This window comes from Pteronotus mesoamericanus, unplaced genomic scaffold (genome assembly GCF_021234165.1).
Source record: "Pteronotus mesoamericanus isolate MK-2021 breed Mesoamerican mustached bat unplaced genomic scaffold, CSHL_Meso_final scaffold_54, whole genome shotgun sequence".
Lineage (NCBI taxonomy): Eukaryota > Metazoa > Chordata > Mammalia > Chiroptera > Mormoopidae > Pteronotus > Pteronotus mesoamericanus.
In genome coordinates, this window is record NW_026555321.1 from 9,414,967 (window position 1) to 9,430,498 (window position 15,532).

The 15,532-nt window shown below is 48.6% G+C and overlaps 1 protein-coding gene across 2 annotated transcripts; it reads left to right on the forward strand.

Moving 5' to 3' along the window:
• Positions 1-9,405: 9,405 nt before the first annotated feature.
• On the forward strand, positions 9,406-14,455 carry EOMES (eomesodermin). 2 transcript variants are annotated; one of them, XM_054594974.1, is made up of 6 exons: positions 9,406-10,283; positions 11,284-11,438; positions 12,104-12,225; positions 12,664-12,822; positions 12,908-12,969; positions 13,694-14,455. In XM_054594974.1, the coding sequence occupies exons 1-6, from the start codon at positions 9,406-9,408 to the stop codon at positions 14,430-14,432; spliced, it is 2,115 nt and encodes a 704-aa protein (XP_054450949.1). In that variant the 3' UTR covers positions 14,433-14,455. The 2 variants fall into 2 exon arrangements, with proteins under 2 accessions (XP_054450949.1, XP_054450950.1); XM_054594975.1 differs by having other exon boundaries at positions 13,751-14,455.
• The last annotated feature ends 1,077 nt before the right edge of the window (positions 14,456-15,532 follow it).

Sequence of the window (15,532 nt, forward strand, 5' to 3'; positions counted from 1 at the left end):
GCTCAATGGTTTCCCAACTTTACTACGTATTGGAATCATCTGGAAATCTTTAAGTAATACTGATGCCTGGGTCTCGTGCTCAGAAATTCTGATTCAGTTGTTCCGAGGCGCTACCTGGGCATCGGCATTTTTAAGAATTCCCCAAGAGATTCCAACCTGGAGCCCAGATTGGGAACCAGTGCATTACTCTGATTATATTCTGATTTTCTCTTAATCGATTACTTGAATTGTTGTCTGTATCTGTCATTATCTCCCGAAGACATGGCGTTTTATCCTTGTTAACATCGTGGGTCCTGTATCCCGGTACCCCGCACCCGGCTAAAGAACTGAGGCTCATAGTAAGCACAACTTCTAAGAAGAAGAGGAGGTAGCTTCGACTTGTTCAAGAATTGCCATTGGGCCTGAAGGGAATTCAGGACGTATTTCAGGTAGGGTCCTTCCTTGGGCCTTTTGCAGCACGCGATTCCTGGCTCTGCTTGCCCACCTTCATCCCCGCCCCCGGCTTCGAATCCTAGTGGGATGTTAATGGAGATGACTGTCCCCACCGGGTCCTCTGCTTTGATCGGCATCGGGACTGTCTAGCAGATCGCTCCCCCGCCCACGAGTCCCAGGAGCACCGGGCTGGGTCTGAGAGCTTGTTTACACGCTTCTGGGGTCGCTGAGGATAAACAATGGGGGAGTCTCAAAGAAAGGAAAACTCCCACAGTGAGACGCAGGAGGGGTTCCGCGCAAGTGAAGCAAGGGGGCGCTGCACCTTTCGCGGCGCCAACCTCTCCTCCCGCTGCGCGCCTGCGGGTGCCGAACAGCTGGCTGCCAGCCTCGGAGAGGACCTAGTTGCTGCAAGGAAAGCCCCCAAAGCGCCAATATACTCTGTTTAAACTTTTCCTGCCGATTGTGCCCCCACCTCCGGATGTGCTAAGCCAGCAAAAACTCCGAAGTTTCCATGAACTAACTTCAAGATGTATTTTAAGTGAAAAAAAGCAAGGGGTTGAGCCGTGTGTTGAACGCTGTGCAATGAGGGGAAGACAGAGAAGGAGATACGCAGGTGCATATACTTGCTTGCCGGTGCAAACACAAGATATTAAAGCGCCGGAAATACGAGAAATTTATCGTGGTTGCTATCAGATTGAGGCGCCAGCCGTTACAACCTGGTCGCTTTTTGAGTTTTTAAAGCATATGCAAGTATGTTTTTAAGTGTATATGATTTTATATTACAATTTATATTGCATGGTGTTACATATGATATATTCTATAGTGAAAGGTACATGTTATATATTATTATATGTAACACCATGCAATATATATTTTAGTACATATAATATCTCTGGCTGATGGAGTCGAAGTATAAATTAGCCTTTACCTTCGAGACTGACCTAAAGCACAGAAAGAAAGACTCGCGGCGTGAAAAAGCGAAGGGGTAGCACCAGAGAAAATATACGCAACCGCCTCCCCATATCTTTTCACCGAAGACAACAGAGCGGTTGGTGGGAAAGGGACCGAGGGAAACTGAGCCGCTGGACTGCACAAGTGCGATCCTGAGTGCCTTCGGAGTTCTAATCCAGCGGCGGGGCGAGGCCGGGAACCCACGCCCGGGGAGACACTTCGGGCTCGGGTGCAGGCGCCTTGGTTCCAAGCTCTACCTGCCATTAGCACCTTGTTGCTCAGGCCTCCTACGAGGGTATGGGTGGGATGAGTATGCGTCACGATGGGGACATTCGCTGCGCCCTCAGAGCCCTACCAGACTCCGTAGAGGATGACTTGGCGTCTTTGATGGTGAGTGGGGGGCTTCTCTGTTGGCGAGTGCGCGGTCCTGGGGATGTGGTCGCAGAGTCCCCGAGCACATAGGAGGGAGAGATCCTGGAAACAGTCTCGTGTCCCGTCCCCCACCCTCCTCCCCGCGTTCGCAATTCAAGGGCTTCCAGCACCTGCCAGGGAGGCCAAAAATATCTCCAAGGTCCCCAAAACCCACCCCTGTAGAGCAGGGACGGGACGGGACGGGAAGATAAGAAGAGCAAAGGAAACTCCGCGGGCAGTGGGTGGAGAGCCCAACGCCCCTTGATAAAAGCTCAGGGCTGAGAGACCCCAGTTTTCTGCTAAAGTTCCAGGTAGAGGTCGCTGCCTTCCCAGCTCCCGGGCCCGCTGGGACCCGCTACTTTCAAATCGTATGCCCTCCAGCAAGTTTACGTCTGCCAGCCTCGGTTTACTTATCTGTAAAATGGGAGTGGTAAACGTACCTATCTCTGTGAGGTGGTAATGAGAGTTTAGGTGAGATACATTTTGTGCCTAGGCCTCGGCCCAGCTCTAGTTTGTAGAAGGAGGTCTCCTTCCCTCCGTCATGGTTATCCCAAGCAAGAATGACCAGCTCTAACTGAGGACTGAAATTTGGCGGTCCTGCGTCCTCCAGAGAGACTCATCGTAGAGTGACAGCGGTTGCAGATGGGCATCGAACGCCATCATACGGGGTCTCCATTCCAACGCCTGCCTGGGAGCCTTTGCCACAAAGAAAACCATACACCCCGCCCCATTCACACATACTTAACCCTTCCACCCAGAGCCCCGAAGCTCACACCGCCAGCATTCAAATTCCCAGGCTACCAGGTTTAGTCTGTGCCCTTGGGCAAGGGCCTTCACTTCTCCAGGCATCACTTAACTCTTCTGTGAAATGAGATGTTAACGTTTTAGGGTGCTGATTGGATAAGGTCGTACAGGTAAAGCAAAGGGTCTGGCCTATAGTCTAGTGGGTCTCCTTTGGCTGTGGATTCCAAAATAAACTCTATTGTTGAAAGAAAAAACAAAAACAAAAAACCCAAATGGATGGAGAAATGGTCCCAGCTGCTCTTTGCTCCCCATAGAGACTCCTTTCCTGTGCGCCCCTCCTAATCTGTGGGAGGAAGAGGCTCTTCCCGGCCCCTGAGGAGCGGTTCAACAGCCCAGGAAGGCCTGGGCTTGGGGGCCTCCTCCAGACCTCCCTGAACCACAGCCCTCTCTGGCTGACGTTGAGCTGCCCTTGTCCTGCCAATTTGCAGACGCCACTTAGGATCCAGGTGGCGTCTTTCCGGGACTCCGGGTCAGGATGCCTTCTCCCGGAGCGAGAGCCCTGAGGGAGGCTTCTGACCACGCTCTTAACTTTGTCGACGTCCTGCGTTCAGCCTAGTAGGAGAAGAACAAGACCTGAGCTAAATACCCTATTTTCTTTCTTCGACTAGTAACCCGCCGGAAAGGCAAAATCCCGGCGGGGGGCGGGAGGGCGGGGAGGCCTGGGAAAAACAGAATGCTAATGGCTGCCTGGAGAGGGCGGAAGGCGCTCCGGGTTGGGGCACCCAGCCGCCTCCCTTTGAAATGCGCCTTTCCAGTCGCGCTCAAGGGGAGGGCACTGGATTTCCTTCCCTCCTGGAGAAGTAGAAAGAAGCTGATGGAACACTAAACTCTCCTCTCATGTTCCAACTGACTCACTCCCGCTTCCTAACTCTGCTTCTTGTTGCCTTTGACTCCACATCAGACTAGGAATATCTGGATTCCTCATTTAGTCCCAGTACCTAGTAAGGAAAAAAAAAAAAAAGAGCTCTATGTAAGAGTTATGGTAGTAATAGGAAAGACTTTAGATCTTCCTCTGTGCCAGGTGCTGTTCTAATTGTTTGATATTCTGTATGCTGTTACATTGGGCACTGGGGACAGGGAAGTTAAGGAGCTTGCCCAGACCCACAAAGCTAGTGAAAGAGCCACAAATACCTACAGGTCTGCCTACAACTTCTGCTTTTCCCTTTGAGGTCTGAGAAGGGAGCTTAAGGAATGATCTCTTTGGTCTCTATCCTATTGACCTTCCTTCTTCCTTCCCTCTCAGTTCTTTCTCTTTCTTGGTTATCTTACGGACTTAATTCTTTCCGCTGAGTAAGTCCTCAACCCAGGCTCCCCCTTTCCTCATTTCTCACTTAGAGTCTGTATCTGAGATTCCAGCCCCCAGTCACTTTGAAGCGCTCTTCGACAGAGTTGGGTTCTGCCCACCTGTTGAGTAGACATCCTGCCGCACCTGTATCCTAAGGGTGCCTTCTGGTGAAACATTAATTTCCAAAAGCAAGCTTTGTTAGTTATGTGCTAGTGATACACGTTCAGGATGACATTTCCCCTTGACTACATGGTGGTCCCTTCCATTAACACTGCAATTCCTGCACTAAGTTTGGTATTTTTCCCCTGGAAAAAATGTCAGCGCTGACAGGCACAGGAACAGGCATGCCATATTGTAAGAACTCTGGGTAAGGAAAGGTTGAAAAAAAACATTTTAAAAATCTTAAAAAGTCTAGAAATGATCAAGATGCTGTTCCATTAATTTACGAAGATCTATGTTTCCTTTTTCTTTTAGGAAAAAGGAAAAAAGCATTTTCACTTTAGTCTTCATGGTTATAAAGTGTGAGACCTCACACTGCCCCTGAGTCATTTTATCTGTTCTTGTTCACAAACTGATTAACCTTTTTTTCAATGAACAGATGAGCACTTAAGTGGCAGGCCTCTCAAGGTACAAATTGAGCAAGACAGGTGGAGCAGCATCTAATTCTTTCATATTTTAATGCAGCAACGATTAGCCAACCATTCCCACAATTTACTTCTGAGATAATTTACTTTGTTACTTACTTTCAGGTGGCTTTTCTTGTTATTTATGTGAATCTATGTACTTCATCAATATGATGATGATGAGAATAACCATAAAACAGCAGATAAAGCCAGGAATTCATTTGTAGTTTAAAAACTACTTTCATAAAAAATTCTTGATTCCATATTAAGAAAAGATCATTTTTTGGTACTAAGCAACTTTTGGTATGTTTATTAGCTTTTATTACAGGATTCCCCCACCTCCTCATATTTAAAATATGAACAGTTGCATTCAGCAATCTAAACAGATGAATTGACAGTTAAGATAATAGTTGAAACTGGTCATTTTTCTTTGAAAAATAATGCAGTGGATTTAATTATAACCTTTTACCTCACACAATTATGGACCTGGTGATTTTTTTTTAAAGCAAGTGATCAGTCTATTTTAGTGTCACGGTGAAATATAAATGCTTATAAAAGTGAAACTGTGTTGGTGGGAGAATCTTGCTGTTGTCAGCAGAATCAACACTACTTGTCCTTGTCAAAAATGTTTTATCTTACAGGACATTTTCTTTTTTTCAAGAAAAAGAAAAGTGAAACATGAACAACCTTACGGTGATGAAAGCTCCCTCCCCCCTCGGAAAGCACAGTGGAGGTGGCAGATCTGGCCATCGGAGAACAAAGGGCCAAAGAGTGAAACCGAGATGGTGAAATAAAATGTAACGTCAACAAAGAAAAGGCCATAGATAAATAGTAAAAGGACCAACTCACCACAAAAAACCCATTGACGTTTTCCCAGAGTCCAGGCGAAGCGCTGGTGACCGGTTAATGTTGGAATGTTTTCCTAGGGTTAAAAGGAGAACCGGCAGCAAGTCTGCTCAGAATTTACAAAGTGTTTGAATAACACGGACAGTGTTTTGATAACACATTTTTAGTGGGGGTGAAAATAATAGAATTTATTGGGACATTTATATAGGCCCCCTTGGTTGTGTAGGGGGGATGGGGAGGAGGTAAACTATATATCATTGCACTCATCTATAACTCACCACTGTAATTCATCCATACATGTGTATATGTATTTGATGTGTAATAGTCCTGTAACAGCCAAATGGTTCTCAGTTTTGCTTTTAAAAGATGAAGGCCCATAGCGATTACCATTAAACGGAAGGAAGGGGTAAAGGGTTCACCTGGCCAGGCTGGCAAACACTTGGTGTTGTCAGGGTGAGACAGTGGCATGAAGTTGGTATTATTGCTTGAGACAACAGGGCAGATCCTTAACGGGCTCACACTCAGGCTCGGCCTTGGTTTCACTGTAGCCATCAAAGGGTCCTGCTAACCCCATCTCAGGCTGAAAGGTGCAAGATTTGAGTTAATCCAGTCAGCATTTGGGTCTGGGGTTCCAAGGGGTCTCCGCGTTTCCTCCCCAATGTTGATGTTTTTGTTCAATGTATTCCAATACACTGTCAGTTGAGCCACATAAAACCAGGCACCTTTCAATAAATGTCTCATTTGGATTTCATGAAGCTTGGGGTGTAATTGAAATCAAACAGCAAACAGGCTGGAAGGCTCTGTTATTTGCCCACCCAATCTAAGAAGGGTGCTGCCTGACATGTTCCCTGAAGCCACTGCCTTAGATTTCTTTTCTGTTCCTATTTCTGGAAAAGGAGCCTTGGATTTTTTAAAGGTGGCTGGGACATGTGAAAGTAATGTTCATGTCTCTTTCCCTGGTTATAAGTAAAATTGAGCCTGCAAAAGGAGAGTCCACTCCAAGTAAGAAATCATAGATTTGCTTATCTATAACTCTTCAGGCATTGAGACTAGTATATTCTATATGTAATATTTAAAAAAGCAATTAGTTAATTAATACAGGAGATCCATTAAATGAGATTTCTTTATCTCTATGCAGTCAGGGGGGAAAAAAGTGTCATCTTTACCTAAAAACCGCACTTTTTCTTTCTATTTAAAAAAGGCATTTGTAATATATGTTTATCAAATGTGATCTAAATTATGGATATATTTTTCATGTTCTAAAAATCCTGAGTCCCAGGACAGTTTTGTAGAGCCAGAATTTTGATTCTTTCTCTTTTGTTTCTCCATCTGTAAAATGGGTTAAAGTTTGGGTGAAATAATAGCTATATTGGCAGGGTGGGGAGAGAAAAGCTGCAGTTTCTTGCCCCAGGAATCAACACTAGTCCTGATTATACATACCGTGTACGTATTTAATAACTAGGTAGCACTCGGAATGGACCCACGCATTTCAAGGGCTTGCTCTGGGGCTGGAATAAAATCAGCCCTTTCTGATGCGGCGCGGGGGACAGCTGGCCCGTGTTATTTGCGCCAGAGTAGGTCGGAACGATGCCTGTTGCCTGCGATGGCACTTTGCCACGCGCAGCGCTTCCCTGGTCGCCTCGAAAGCAATTTGAAGGGACACCAAGGCCCACTTTCTCGCTGCTGCGATAAAACACAAAACTGTTATCTAAGCCCCCACCCCCACCCCGCACCACCACCCTGTCTCCAAATAATGTGAGATTGGATCTCACCCCTACTTTTTCAGCAAACACCCAGAAGCTCCAGGGTAATGTGGAGGAGCCAACGAGTGGTCACCAGGATCCCCTGGCCCGGAGCTACGTCGCCAAGCCACTCCAGCCGCTCGGCCCCCTCCTTTGCTTGCTCTCGAATCCCCTTCACGGAATCTCCACTTTGAAAATCATGAAGTCTACAAAAGCACAAAGGACTTGCAAAGTTTATTTCTTCAAGCCTTCCTTGGGTCAAAATATAACAAAAGCCGGAGGAGTGGAAGTGGACGGTGGGCGACCAGAGCAGAGCCACGCCAAACCCGCAATAAACTGGTGGGACACGATGCAAGGAGCGCAGGACTCAGCGCCCTCGGGACCAGCTCTCCCGGGGTCAGCTCCCGGGGCCGCTCGGGCCAGGCACCAAGGGGCCCACTCGCTTCGACCCACTCACTTACCTTGCTCCCTCCCCCCTGGCTTTGCCTTAACACTGGAAACCTTCGCGCATTCTCTCCTTTCACCACCGCGAAAAACGGTGGTGAGAGGAGAGAAGCGTCTGAGTTGCATTAGGATCGACCGTCTTTCTCTCTCTAACCCACATGTGCCAGTGTTGGTGCCGCTGTGGTTTGAACCTAGTTGCGACAACTTCGAGCCGTTCTGCACCAGCGTGCGAAAGCTCAACAAATCCCGTGGCCGCCTCATCTGTTGTGGGCCCAGTTTCCTGTGTGATCGTGTTCGGTTGGGGAAGCAGAGTCCCGACATCTCAGCCGGAAAATGCGCTCCCGGCGCGATTACAAGCGGCGTCTGTAATTGCTTATTAACAGCGAATATTCAGGCTTCTCCTGATCAGCAAGGAAACTTGCCCCGTCTCCTGTAATAATAAAACAATAAAATATGACGGCACCACTCTTGACTCTACTGTCTGCGGAAACGCAGGGGAGAAACGGGCAGCTGGGGCAAAAGGGCTTCATTCAATATCAAACTGATTATTTCACTAATTATTCTACCTTCTGTGTCGCGCCGCGGAGGAGAGGCGCAGGGAATCTTAACCGCGAGGCTGCAGGGGAACCTTTGTTTCGCGGTGTCAAGCGCAGCTGATGATGGGGTGGGGGGAGGATCTGGGATTCAGGGAAACTGAGCGGTATGGGTTTTAAATTGTGGGGAGTAAAACTGATTGCCTCCTGAAAGCAGGCACGTTGGCCTGGGGATGTGGGTGTCCCTAGGATCCAGCCCCACCGGAGCTTCTGATTCATAAGCTGAGGGCTTCGGTCCTCAAGGATTCGGTCCCCGGATCGCAACAGCCGAGCGCGAGGATCCTCCCACAGATCCTTCCCACTGGGTAAAAGGATGAGACCGAGTAAAAGTGGTTCGTGTGTGTTGAAGGCCAAGGAGTGATCTCCCATCAGGAGGAAAGTGTGCCTGAAGTTACAGCCCCTGAAAGAGAGTTCTCGTGGGCCTTTCTCCAACGCGCCCCAGATCCCACCTCAGGGACCAGGCCACCCCACAAGCCAACTTGCAGAGCCTTTCTCCCTCTGGGCCTCTGAAACCTGCTCCCGCCCCCACGTTTTTCTCTTAGAGCGCGGAGGTGATGTCTGTGCCAAGCGTGGACCGGGCTACGGAGAGCCCAAACGCGGTTCCCCTAAACTCTGGGGAAAGAGACACCAGAATTGATTCTCACAGCAGGACAGAGTCTTAAATAAAAAAAAATTAAAAAAAAATCAGAGTAAAGGAAAAGGAAAATAAAGTCGCAGGCGACTTGATCCAATTAGTACATGTCTAATTGAATTAGTGTCACCTCCATCAGCCAATAGGAGGGTCCCGGGACTGTGAGGCCGCGAAGCCCCTCCCTGGCAGCACATATATAAAGCAGCCAATGACAGCCTGCAAGTTTCCAAGTGGTCAACTTGACCGACAACTTGGCAGTCAAGAAGGGCAGAAAGGCTAGCACTGGTGGGTGGATGGGAACAGAGATCCAAGTCCTCCTCTTCCTGGGTGTGAGTGTGGGAGGAAGGTGGGGGTCCAGAGGGGCTAGAAGGACGGCTGAGAAAAGGAGAGTGCTCCTCGATCCATTTCCACATTCTGCCTTTCAAACTCTTCAAACTCTGTGCGCTTTCCTTGCGGAAAGGACGCTGGGTTCAGTACGCGCGAGTGCGCCATAGCTGCCCGCTTGTCGCCAGGTGGGTAGCCCCGGCACCGGAGGAAGGGGAAGTTACCTTCCCCTCGGAAGAGGGCGCTGGCTCCCCCATCCTGCCTTTATAATAAGGCCGCGGGGAGGAGAGGAAATACTGCCGTCTGCGCTTTGTAAAGCATGCAGTTAGGAGAGCAGCTCTTGGTGAGCTCTGTGAACCTGCCCGGAGCGCACTTCTACCCACTGGAGAGCGCGCGAGGCGGCGGTGGCGGGACCGCTGGCCACCTCCCCGGCGCGACCCCCTCGCCTCAGAGGCTGGACTTAGACAAAGCGCCCAAGAAGTTCTCGGGCAGCCTCTCGTGCGAGGCAGGGAGCGGGGAATCCGCAGCTGCCGGCGCGGGGGCCCCCGCGGTCATGCTCAGTGACGCCGACGCCGGGGACACCTTTGCCAGCACAGCGGCAGTGGCCAAGCAAGGGCCCCCGGACGGCCGCAAGGGCTCCCCCTGCGGGGAAGAAGAACTGCCATCAGCCGCGACTGCTGCTGCTACTGCCGCGGCCGCCGCCACCGCGCGCTACTCCATGGACAGCCTGAGCTCGGAGCGCTACTATCTCCAGTCCCCCCCGGGGCCTCAGGGGTCCGAGCTGGCCGCACCCTGCTCGCTCTTTCCGTACCAGGCTGCAGCCGGGGCGCCCCACGGATCTGTGTACCCGACTCCCAACGGGGCGCGCTACCCCTATGGCTCCATGCTGCCCTCCGGCGGCTTCCCGGCGACTGTATGCCCACCCGGGAGGGCGCAGTTCGGCCCGGGAGTCGGCGCGAGCAGCGGCGCGGGGGCCAGCGGCGGCGGGGGAGGCGGCCCGGGAGCCTATCAGTACAGTCAGGGGGCTCCGCTCTATGGGCCGTACCCCGGGGCAGCAGCTGCGGGTTCGTGCGGAGGATGGGGGAGCTTGGAGGTTTCTGGTTCCAGTTTACGTGCCCACGTCTACCTATGCAACCGGCCTCTGTGGCTCAAATTCCACCGCCACCAAACCGAGATGATCATTACGAAACAGGGCAGGTGAGCGCAGCGCGGAGGGGACCCGGGGCGCGAGGGGTGGACCGTGAAAGCGTGGCCCTGAGGAAGGCCGGGCATGCACTTTGGAGAGTGTTTTTCCGCGAGTAGTAAGAGGAGGCACAGAATTCGGTGCCCTTCCTTTACGTTCACGAGTGGCTTCGTGCTGGGTGCTAATGTTAACGGCTGCTTCCTCCCTCCGGTTACCCTTACCTGGACTGACGAGGAGGCGCGGAAATGGAAACTGAGGCTTATCCACATGGCTGGATTTATTAGATCGCCCGATCGGCAGTACGCTGCTCCCTGCTTGCTCGCGAGAAACGGGGGGTAGGGGGAGGCGCAAGGGTTGGCCCCCTGAGCGCTGTAGATGAGCTCCCGCAGTTTTAGGCGCCAGGGTCTCCATGGGACGCCTCCGGAGGATGGGCGTGAGGGCCAGAGCCCCGGCATCGGAGGCTGGACCCGGGTAGCTGGTTAGACAGGCCCTGGAGCCAGACCTGGCTGGAGTTCGGGGGGCTGAGAAAGTTCTGATCCACATCCCACTGCTAACAGTGGTTACCTCTGAGGAAAGAGAGGGGCTTTCAAAAGGACTTTTAGCCTTGCCAGTAAAATTGAAAAAAAAAAAAATAACCAATTTTTAAATAAGAACAACTTAATGTTGTTCTCTGATACTTGTGCGTATAAAAGTTAATGATTTTTTTACATTATGGAAGACAAATGAATAAGCATCTTAAAAAGTCGAGACCTAGAGTGTGGAGATGGCGTAGAAGCACGTGACTTTGGAAAATACTGACTTTGGGGTATATTATTTTGGAGAAGGGATGGTCAGGAATTGCTAACTTAAAAAATATTTTACACAGTAAGGGCCACTTCATCGGTATTCTGGTCACTCCGTAGACCGCTCACTGTCGTCCTCCGCCCCTACCCCAGGTGTCCTCGAATCTGGCCGAGTACGGGCCTGCTCTCGGGGTGATTAAGTCTCTTCTCCGGGCTCTATTTCCTTGCACAGGCGCATGTTTCCTTTCTTGAGCTTCAACATAAACGGACTCAATCCTGCCGCCCACTACAACGTGTTCGTAGAGGTGGTGCTGGCGGACCCCAACCACTGGCGCTTCCAGGGGGGCAAGTGGGTGACCTGCGGCAAAGCCGACAATAACATGCAGGGTGAGGAGTGAGGAGGCCCGGGCAGGGAGGGCTGGATGGGGAACCCTCGACACAAGCATTTTCCCTCCCACCTGGAACCTAGAGGTGTCAGCATGAGTTTCTTTGTCTCGATTGTTTGACTAAGGGAGAGAACTGCTAAGTCAGAGTTCTTGCTGAGCAATATAGAGACAGAACTTTAACCGTAGCCCTAGTGCAGGCCCTCCACTCCCTACGTTTTCAGAAAAGAATTCTCTTGAATTCTCATAAACTCTGGATGGCGTTCGTTCTAATCTTCACTTGAAAAGTTCCCCCACTCCACCCCAAGGTTGAGTCCCACGCATAAAAATGCAATCATTTCTCTCAGATGTTGTCCTTTCAGCTTTACTTGAATGACAAGAGGCACCTTCGGTTGGCTCTATTTTTATATTTTGAGATAGTGTTAAGATGAGCACCTTGTCCAAGGAAAGCTGTGGAAGTTGTTAGCCCTGCAGGGGGTGGGGTGGGGTTATCAGTTGTGTCTAGTTGGTCTCCACTGGCCTTCTTAAGCAGCTAGTGCTGGGGAGACTTGTGCTGTAAGTCCTGCTCGTAAACCTTGACCATAGGTAGCAAGACATCCCTCCCCCTACCGACCATTTGTAAACAGCCCTCTATGCTTGGGTTTTGTGTTTTGTTTCATTTTCTCCTAGGCAACAAAATGTATGTCCACCCAGAATCTCCTAATACTGGTTCCCACTGGATGAGACAGGAGATTTCCTTTGGGAAGTTAAAACTCACCAATAACAAAGGCGCCAACAACAACAACACTCAGGTAGAGTGACAGAGGAGCGGGTGGGTGTCTTCTGGCTATAGATCTCTCTTTTAACAAGTTCCATACTCTTCACTGTATTTATATTTGCAGTGTTACCTGTTTCCTCGCCTATTTCTGTTTTTTTTTTTTCTTTTGACCTTTCTCATTTTCACTTTCTTACTTGACATCAGTAAGTGAGTTGACTATTAGAAACAGAAAGGCTGAAATCTTTTGAGGACTTAGGAAACCAAGAGGAAAAAGTGTTTCTGAAACACGCATGCTCAACCATGTTCTAACTTTCAAAAATGGCAACGATAAGACCTTAAAAATGGCAATAGAAAAAGATAGCTCTTGGTGGGAAGCAAGCAGAAGTCCCATACCAAAATATGCAGTTGGTTCAAATCATCTACTTCAGTTGAGCCTTTAAGAGAGACACTCTATTCCTGGTCCCATTTCCAGATGATAGTCCTACAGTCTTTACACAAGTACCAGCCACAACTGCACATTGTTGAAGTTACAGAGGATGGCGTGGAGGACTTGAATGAGCCCTCGAAGACTCAGACATTTACCTTCTCGGAAACGCAGTTCATTGCCGTCACTGCCTACCAAAACACAGATGTGAGTTTCCCAAATGTCCCCAGGCTCGAAAAAGCTAGGTTCAGTGGGATAAAGCACTCAACAACTATTTTTCTCCCCCATCCAGATAACCCAGCTAAAGATTGATCATAACCCCTTTGCAAAAGGCTTCAGGGACAACTATGATTCGTAAGTGCTACTTTCATTAATACTTGCATGTCACCTTTGAAAAGGGGTTTGCAATTTTTACCTGCTTTTATTTTTACTTTTTTTTTGGGGGGGGGGCCTTGATGAATATTGCTTTAGAATTTTCTCAGAAGGGTTCTTCTTAGTTTCTAAAGAAATGTTGAGGGCTTAAAAATGAGGAGCTTCTTTTTAACATTTAAGTGGAGGTTTGGAATTTTCATAATCTGCATTTACATACCTTCCCATTTAATCCAACTATTTTACCCTCTCAGAAGCAAGTATGATCACTCCCCCTCTTTTTTTTTTTAACATAAGAAAAACCTGAAACTAAGAGGATGTAATTTTCACATCAACAGCAAGGCTCTGCAAATGCCTTTTAAAGCTGGGATTCCTCATACCACAGCCAGCATTCCTTCCACCACACTGACAGGGAGAGTTGCCTTGAGTCCCCCAAATCCTAAGACTTGCAAAGGTGGATTTTCTATATTTAAATACTTAATGCATGGGAGGGAACTATTTCCTATGTGGTGGGAAATTTTTCCCCATGAGCCAACAGTCCCATTCAAATGGGCCAGGGCATCTGCTACCTCCATCTCTCCACACCGACAGACCAGCGCTCCCAGCACAGAGTCCAGTACGCGAGGCTTTTTCATTTCTGGGAATTTGGTTTGTTTGGGGATGATGTTAGGGTTTTTTTTTTTTTTAAGTGTTTCTCTTTATATTGTAGCATGTACACGGCTTCAGAAAATGACAGGTTAACTCCATCTCCCACGGATTCTCCTAGATCCCATCAGATTGTCCCTGGAGGTCGGTACGGAGTTCAGTCCTTCTTCCCGGAGCCCTTTGTCAACACTTTACCTCAAGCCCGATATTATAATGGCGAGAGAACCGTGCCACAGACCAACGGCCTCCTTTCGCCCCAACAGAACGAAGAGGTGGCCAACCCTCCCCAGCGGTGGCTTGTCACTCCTGTCCAGCAACCTGGGACCAACAAACTAGACATCGGTTCCTATGAGTCTGAATATACTTCCAGCACCTTGCTCCCATATGGTATTAAATCCTTGCCCCTCCAGACATCCCATGCCCTGGGGTATTACCCTGACCCAGCCTTCCCTGCCATGGCAGGGTGGGGAGGTCGAGGTTCTTATCAGAGGAAGATGGCAGCTGGACTCCCATGGACCTCCAGAACAAGCCCCCCTGTGTTCTCTGAAAACCAACTCTCCAAGGAGAAAGTCAAAGAAGAAATTAGCTCTTCTTGGATAGAGACACCCCCTTCCATCAAGTCTTTGGATTCCAATGATTCGGGGGTGTACACCAGCGCTTGTAAGCGGAGGCGGCCGTCCCCCAGCACCTCTAGTAATGAAAATTCTCCCTCCATAAAGTGTGAGGACATTAATGCTGAAGAGTACAGTAAAGACACCTCCAAAGGCATGGGAGGGTATTATGCTTTTTACACAACTCCCTAAAGAGTTATTTTAACCTCATAAAAATGAGCTAACTTTTTGCAGATGGACTCGGTGGTGTTTTTTTGTTGTCTTCTTTGCCTAGGTTGCCAAAAAGACGTTTGCCTTCCACCTTGATGCATCCTGTTCTGTGCAATTCTCTAAAAGAAGGTGCCAAAGCTTTTTGATTGCTGCAGGTAACTGGGGAAAAAAAAAAGCCTAGCATTTTATTTTTTTTTCTAAAATAAAGTTCATGGAGGACTTGAAGTGTTTTAAAATTTGAAGATTATTCAAGGTTTTAGATTTATTTATTGGAAACACTAAATGTTCAAAGAAAGGGGCTATGGAAATGGAGTGAGTGCTGAGCGCTATCAAATGAGTTGAAAGCTTTGGTTCTTATTTCTACAGTATTTTTAAATCTATAAGCATATAGAAGCCCTGAATTGGTAAGGTATTTTGCTTCTGGAAAAGAAGAGCTGGTTTTTAAGCTTCCGCAGGGGACTTTTTGTTCTTACCTTCTGCTAGGGACAAAAGATGTTAGGCCTGGGAGGCAAGAAAAACTTTTGTGAAGGTGCTGGTTTTACCTGACTTGGAGTCCCCCCAAGCTTCCGGAACAAGCCATGTTGGCCCTGGTTTAGGGTCGCCTCACTCGCTAGGCCTCTGCTCTGTGCCTGGGGGGCTCATAAGGCTCAGGAGAGGACAAAAGAGGGAGTCACCCCCAAAAAAGAAAGAAAGAAAGAAAGAAAGAAAGAAAGAAAGAAAGAAAGAAAGAAAGAAAGAAAGAGAAAGAAAATTTAAAGTGTACAGTCATGTGTGGTTAGATACACTGTAGAATAATGTGGAATATATTGTACAAATAGTCTACATAGGTGTCTGAGATGATGTGAAATTGGTGCTTTGGCTTTGTAAAGAATTTGCAGATCACCTAACAACAGCTGCGGGAGCAGGGAGATAGTTTGTCTCCTCATCCCCACCATATTTGGGAATATTCTGTTTACTTTTTAGATAGTTAAGAATGTATTCAGCTACTCTGTACTTAACTTGAACCGTGTCTAAGGAAAACTCCTATTTCATCCTCTTCCTCCGCCATCCCCACTACCACCCAACTCGGTAATGTGAATAAA